At 45.4% G+C, this 7,328-nt stretch overlaps 1 protein-coding gene across 1 annotated transcript in view; it reads right to left on the bottom strand.

The window, feature by feature from the left end:
* Positions 1–7,328, bottom strand: part of RAD18 (RAD18 E3 ubiquitin protein ligase) — a 54,107-nt gene that overhangs the window by 45,697 nt on the left and 1,082 nt on the right. The window contains exons 2-4 of the mRNA XM_009633819.2: positions 7,158–7,295; positions 3,494–3,555; positions 1,955–2,025 (exon numbers count right to left, since the gene is read on the bottom strand). Coding sequence (XP_009632114.2) covers positions 1,955–2,025; positions 3,494–3,555; positions 7,158–7,295 — 271 coding nt within the window. The remainder of the gene's footprint in view (positions 1–1,954; positions 2,026–3,493; positions 3,556–7,157; positions 7,296–7,328) is intronic.

Genomic DNA, 7,328 nt, shown 5'->3' with positions numbered 1-7,328 from the left:
TGACTTAAGAAATGTGTTTGAATTTTGTGAAATACTGAAAAGACTTAAGGCCTAATTTTCATAAACACTAAACTACCTGAGGCTCAAAGTCAAGTCCGGATGGACTTGAGCTTCACAGGTTTCAAAAGTCAACCCCTGGCTTTGGATTTGTTTGGGGGAGGGCCAAAAAAAAGAAGACCCAAAGCAGATGGGGAAGGAGCGAGGAGACAGAAGATTTATCCTGCACCAACATCACTAGGGTAGAAACCAAACACGCTCTTACACTTCAATGACACTCGTATCACTAACGCCCCCGGCCAGCCGTGCTCCCCTCAGCCCAGGGCCATCTGCAGCGTAAACCCAGTCCCAGGCTGAGAGGGGCACGAACGCGGGGTGCCCGGCAGCTGAACCAACGCAAGATTTACTTGATATCTATATTCCTCTTACGAGTCTATTACTGAAGCAGTTACCTCAGTAAGCCATTTGCTGCTGGGCCTTTCTTACAGAGACCCAGAAAGCAGCCTGCACCGGCGCTCTCCCACCTCACCCCCACCCGGTGCAGACCAGGACCCTACAGGTTTTGCCTTATTGATCCAACTGCGTGTTGAGAAACTGATTGAACTCCAAGTCGCAGAAGGAAAGATTATTAAACTACTCTGACTGGTAAGATTTATACTGACCCATTAAAGCAGTCACAAAAAAAAAAATAACGTTTAAGATTCAATATCATAATGGATCCAAGTCAGCACTACTTGTTCCCTACAAAATTAGACATTACCAAAAAAAATAGTAATCCATTTATCACTAGGAAACACCAAAGACAGAGTTCAAGCTAAAATAATGGAACAGTAGAATTTCAATTCTTCAAATAAAATCAATTCAATCTAATAGTGGTCACACAGAACATTAGATCTTCATCACAGAGAAACTCTCTCAAGAAACAAAGCAATAAACTGAACTATACTTCCTATCACTTACAAAGCCAAGAATCTCATTGACTGCAAGCTCCCAGTTCATTTCAGAGAAAAAGATGATCGTGTATTTGTCTCCCATAGACACAGGAACACCTACAAATTACCTAGCAAGTCACAGAGCTGCTTCTAACCAAAGGAAAAGAGAGACATAACACAAGAAATCTCATACTTACAGTGGTAAGCATTGACCAAGTCATGCTTGTTCTATTGTTCCTGTCTTTCCAAGGGATGAGGAGATCAAAAATGAATTAAAAACTAACAGAAAAGTAGATGAGAAATCCAGGTGAAAGCACAATACTCCATTACTTCTCTTAAACCAGAACTCCTACTTGTGGGCCCTCAGTACATACATTTTTCCCATCCAATGGCTTCACCAAGAGAATTCTCTTGCAAGTTGACAAAATCTTTCTGTTCAGAATTTCCCCTGCACACATAGGAAGGATCTTAGAAGAAAATCTTTATTACCGTTATTTTCCCCATAGAATCCCGGCATATGTCCTTAACTTACATGTTGGAGGGGACCATAACTTACACAGTAGCTAACCAGAAGCAGAACCAAAATAAGCTTACAGAACCCCAACACATCACCTGAAGGGACAGCAACCTTCAGCCAGAAAACTGTAGGGTTTTGCCAAAAGCCTAAATGTTCATCTTTGACAACACTTCTGTCACACCGCAGTATTTTCACTCGGTCCTCACACTGCTCCTCTACACGGTCTCCTGGCCTGGTCACACAATGTAAGTCACGCCTGCCTTTCCAGCTGCCAAACCAGAGATTGTATTAATAAAATTACAGCATACCTTGCAGAATTAAAGCTCTTCACTAGTTCGTCTAATGTCCGGTTATTTTTCAGGTCAGATTCCGAGACTGCCTATTAAAAAGAGGGGAAAAAAAAACCAAAACTCCTCTACACGGTCTCCTGGCCTGGTCACACAATGTAAGTCACGCCTGCCTTTCCAGCTGCCAAACCAGAGATTGTATTAATAAAATTACAGCATACCTTGCAGAATTAAAGCTCTTCACTAGTTCGTCTAATGTCCGGTTATTTTTCAGGTCAGATTCCGAGACTGCCTATTAAAAAGAGGGGAAAAAAAAACAAAACCAAAATCATTCAAATGCTGTGAAAACAACAAGTACCAGAAAACATCCAGGAGATCAATAATTTGTTTCTGGACCTATGCTTCAACCACCCCCTGCTAAATTGCTATGTGAATGAAAATGCATAAAGTGCAAACACATCCCAAAGTAATAGAACTGCTTGAGAGCTGCAAGTCTGGGAAATGATGGGCAATAGATAAAAATGAAGCATAAAGCTAAAGCAACAAGAATCCAGTGTACCCAGTCTCCAACAATGCTTTATGGGAGCCCAGGTCTAATTTTGAAAACCAAACTGAGGATTCCATGAATGTGATAAGAACCTTAAGCAACAAGGCATGAAAACTGATGTAAGGAAATGTTAATCTTTCGAATGATTATGGGATGAAAATATGAATTATGAGATGGCTTTGTGGATTCAATTCACTCTTTTAAAACACTTTCTTTCTGATTTTTATCTCTCCGCTGCTTTTTTTTTTTTTTTTTTTTTTTTTTTTTTTTTTTTTTTTTTTTTTTTTTTTTTTTTTTTTAAACAAAGCTTTTATTAGTCCTGCTCATATCAATACCTGTGATTTTTAAGGTGGTAGTAAAATGCAGTCCCCAGAAATGCACATCAAGTAGCCTGCACTTGTTTGAAGCTTTGAAAACTGGGAAGGCTACAAATAGATCTGTTTTCAGTCTTGAAAAGTCTTGTCTAGTTCATGCTTTAGAAACACAGAAGAAAATGACTTCCATTTCACCAATATTCCTGAAGTGCCATTCATTGTTTTCAGGCAGCCTACCGTTTTTAGGAGTTCAATAAAGCCCAATTGGCTTCAGATGAAAAGTCAGATTAAAGCCTAGAATAAATTGCATTCTGTGTTCTTTAATCAAAAAAGTCCTCAAGTGAGATCATGATAATCACCCACCCGCAGAGCGGGCCGCTAGTGCTTTTCACATTTAGCCTGATTCTCATGGCAAATGCCTCCTCTCCCCGGTGCGTCACACAGTGCTCTCAGCCCAAAAAGGCCACACAACAGAACCCGTGAGCTTTAGGTCTAAGTGGTTTGTGGACACCTCTAAAGATTCCTTGAAAGATGAAGTGAGGCCACTCAATCACGGAAAATTTAAGTGCCTAAATTTCGGCACCCATGTTTTAAATGACGGTGTATTTTAACAAATTAGGAGGCATGTTAAATGTTTCACAGCAGATCATTTACACAGCTGTGAGCCAAAACCCAGGCTTGATGCTCCATCTACTCCTGCTTATGCTGACAGAAGAGCAGCTCTGGAACAGGAGAATTCCAGGTGTAAGAGCACCACACTTTGCCCAAAGAGCTGCTTACCAAAAGGAGAGGTGGGAATATAGGACCAGAATAAATTATTTAGCATAGTCCAAAGGGAAAAGCTCCTGAGATTTGCCAAAAATAAACAAGAAACAAGCTCAGGAAAAGAAAACACTTACCACACAGCACGTTGGACACTGAGTTTTGTAGGACAAAAACTTGCGTATACAGAGGGAACAATCTGGAAAAAGGAAATACACAGGTTTTAAACAGGCATTCTTCCAAATGCAGCTCAACATCCTTACTAGTACATTCTTGTTTTGTACAATATAGACAAACTATTCCACAACACACCAATATTGAAAATACACCACTGTTCCATAAAGATTACCATTGTGGCGAAAAAAAAAAACAAAAACCCAAACCACATCATCTGTATTTTATGCATCTTTCAACATTTAACCTCAGTCCCTCTGTCAAGAGCAGATGTTTATTTTGTTTCTTTAACGCAAGACAAGAACCCCTTAGTCCTCACCACCACTAAAAGCAGTTGTGTTTGCACTGCTCGCTCCCCCACCACTGGTTTTTTTTTTCCCCCGTGATCCATGCTGGATCACTTTCACCCTCCTGCACAGCCCCAGACAAACTCTCTGTCCCTTCTTTTTCCCCCATGTTTCTTCCCCTTTCCAAAACAATACCAACCTGCTGAGGGAAAAGGCTAAGAAGGATGGGAAACAGTGCTGGAACGCTAACTGAGAGATGGCTTAAATGTTTCCCGAGAAAAGCAAGGCACATCATCGTCACGGGATGCTTGCATAGGCGCTTTGGTGAAATACAGCATAAGCTTCATTTTGTCGCAGTAAATTCCTGCAATGATTCTACTTTCTCTACTTATCTATGAGCTTTCACAACCACTTCAAGACATAAAAAGCTTAATCGCTCTCCAGCAAAACAGAGGTTCACTTCCTAGATCATTACTGGTCAGTCTCAGCACCTCATGCACTTGGCAACAGCCACCCAAGCAGATGTATTTTATTTTAAAGACCCTCTGTGACGAGTCTGAAAAGCAGCAGGAGCATTAATGCACTAATTCGGCACTTAAAACCGCAAATCCAGCTGAACACTCAAAAAATGACATCATACAGTAAGGTGTGATATAGGGGGAGAAGTTCATAAAAAAAGAAATCAATTTTAACCGAATGAATATGAACGGGCTCCTAGACCCAGCCTGCCAACATGCGATGACCAGTGACCTGCAGCGAGCAATGGGACTGTCCTACGTGTGCAGCCTGATGGCTGCTCGTAAGCAGGGCCGCTGAAGCATGTTCGAAGATAAGAAACGACACAAGCTCTTAAGTCTTAGCGTCTGTGCCCAGGGCTGGCCTTGGGCACGTGCAGAGAAGACAACGGCCTCACATTTCTCTGTCTCCTCTCCCACTTGCCGCCTCTTCCTACGGGACAAATAGCACCACCACGGCCCCGGTCTCAGCCGTTCCCGGGGTAACAAAATGGGTCTCTGCCTCCTGTAGGCGGCACATACACCAAGAATTAAATGGTGCCACAAAGTTCACTTCCATCTGCACCGACAGACCAAACCTGTCTGTAAAACCGCATCTACCAAACTAATCATAAGACTCAGCCCCAGCACTATTTCAGCGTACCGAGGAGAATCCCAAAGCATGAATTTGATTTGAGAACCGCTCGCACTGAGCTCCGCTTGGGATGAAGGCTCCGACTTCGGCACGCTGCCGATTCACTGGTTGGAGGGCAGGGCCCCGGGGGCAGAGGCAGCAGAACACAGAGCTGAGGTACCCTCAGCCACCGCCTGCCACCATCCCCTGGCTGGTCCCTGGTTCCTCAGGACAGCAGCACGTTTTAACACCCTGTGCTAGTGGTCGTGCCCACCAGGCAACCTCCTGAGCACAAACGGACCGAGTTTGAGAGACTGAGGTGTAGGACGCACCCGAAAGGCAGGGCACGTGGGCTCAGGCAACCGCAGCCTTGTGGGTCTGAAGAGGCCACGCAGGGCCAGGACAAAAAAATCAGATCCAACTGTCCCAGCCCATGCCATATTAATTAACAAAATCCAATCCTCTTGGACTGAAAATATAAGAAATCTCAGGGCCTCGATTCATTCTGCACCTGGGGAGATGTCCATGTTACAGAAGATGTCCATCTTCAGACGCTTTTATTATGGGAAAGAAATATGAATGGCACGTCTACTCCGTCACCAAAGATACAATCCCAAGCACTGTGGAAGTTAAACAGCTACTGTCAAGAGAGCTACTGAATGCTACCAGTCACCCCAGAACAAGCAGGGGAGGAATCTTAAGCAGCTATCGGTGCAAACAGATTAGAGATGGCTAGCAGCCCTGTAATAGATCCTTAAGAAAAAAGAGAAACAGAAAAAAATTCTGCAAGCAAATGTATTTCATCTTCATCTATTCACAAATAATTACTCATTAACGGCAGCTATAAGGTCTCCCCGGAGCCTTCTCCTCTCCAGGCTGAACAAACCCAACTCTCTCAGCCTGTCCTCATAGGAGAGGGGCTCCAGCTCTCAGAGGATCTTTGTGGCCTCCTCTGGACCCACTCCAAGCAGGTCCATGCCCTTCTTGTGCTGGGGGCCCCAGAACTGATGGCAGTGCTCCAGGTGGGGTCTCCAGGGGCAGAATCCCCTCCCTCGACCTGCTGGCCATGCTCCTTTTGATGCGGCCCAAGATATGGTTGGCCTTCTGGGCTGCAAGCACACCTTGCCAGGTCATGCTGAGCTTCTCATCAGCCAACACCCCCAAGCCTTCTCCTCAGGGCTGCTCTCGGTCCATTCTCTGCCCAGCCTGTATTTGTGCTCACTTGCGTTACAAAGATATTTATATGAAGAACTGTAGGAATAGGTGGCATTTAAATGCATTAATGCAAAGCACATGCGTTTGCGCTGTCAGAAGGGTGCAACCGTAACCGCACAAGGAAAGGTTCCTGGCTGCTTCACAGCTTTCATCCAAAAGAGCCCCTCTGCAATACCTCACGGGAAAACATCCTTGCTAGCTAAGCCATGAGCAGAAGAGCTGCATGGTTTGTAAAGAAAGTAAAGGATCAGTAATCTCTGCACTACACTGCCAGTGAACAATAAATGGTCAAATGACGACTTGTCTCTGAAGGCCTAAAGGAGAAAATCTTTTATGAGGATATTTTTCAGTAGTTGCCTGTCACTCAGGTAGGGTGCAAGATGATTGTGCCAGCTCATAAGGCCCACAAGGTCATTCTCCAGTCCTGTGTTTCCTGGGAAAGAGGTACAAAGACCAAACCATTCACTCAAAATTTCTGCACACCGTCTTTGGTCCTACCCATTTGCCCTGATCCGTCAATTGACCGGCAAGCCTGGCTTACACGGAGTCACGGGGACAAGGCACACTCCCGTCACGGCCACCCCCATAACCGCTGCAGCGTATGGGAAGGGGCGCTTACATGAAATACGTTCATTCTAAATTCCACAAAGCTGCAGGATGGAGGGAAGGACAAGGCCACTGCCCCTTTCCTGGCTTGCCACAAACGCCCCACTTCCCTTGGCTCCTATTCTTGAGCCATTTTTACTAAAACACAAGCCAATTATAACTGCAACCACCAACTCAACAGCGATGCATTAAGTGATCACCCATAAAACACAGCGTTAGTCCCAGGACAGGAGGCACGGATTTACGATGAAGAGGAGCTAAGTTCCATGTTGCCCTCTGTGAATTTAGCTAGCCCTCACGGAGCGGGCACGCACGGCAGTCGGGTGGCACCGGTCCCACCGGGGCAGGGAACGGGCCGGCAGCGCGGGAGGCAGCCGCGCTCCGTACTTACAGTTATGCGAACACTGCGGAATGATCATCGCAATGCTGAAGTAGTCAAAGCAAATCCCGCACCGCAACAGGTCATCCACCGCCTGCAACGAAAAGCGGAGGTCACCGGCGGGCTGACCCGCGGCCCGGCCGCCCCGAGCTCGGCCCCGGCGGGGGCACCGGGAGGAGCGGG

Source organism: Egretta garzetta, unplaced genomic scaffold (genome assembly GCF_000687185.1).
Source record: "Egretta garzetta isolate BGI_Z169 unplaced genomic scaffold, ASM68718v1 scaffold332, whole genome shotgun sequence".
In the NCBI taxonomy this organism is placed as follows: Eukaryota; Metazoa; Chordata; class Aves; order Pelecaniformes; family Ardeidae; genus Egretta; species Egretta garzetta.
The sequence above is the reverse complement of the archived record's forward strand: the minus strand, read 5'-3'. Positions and strand labels throughout refer to the sequence as shown.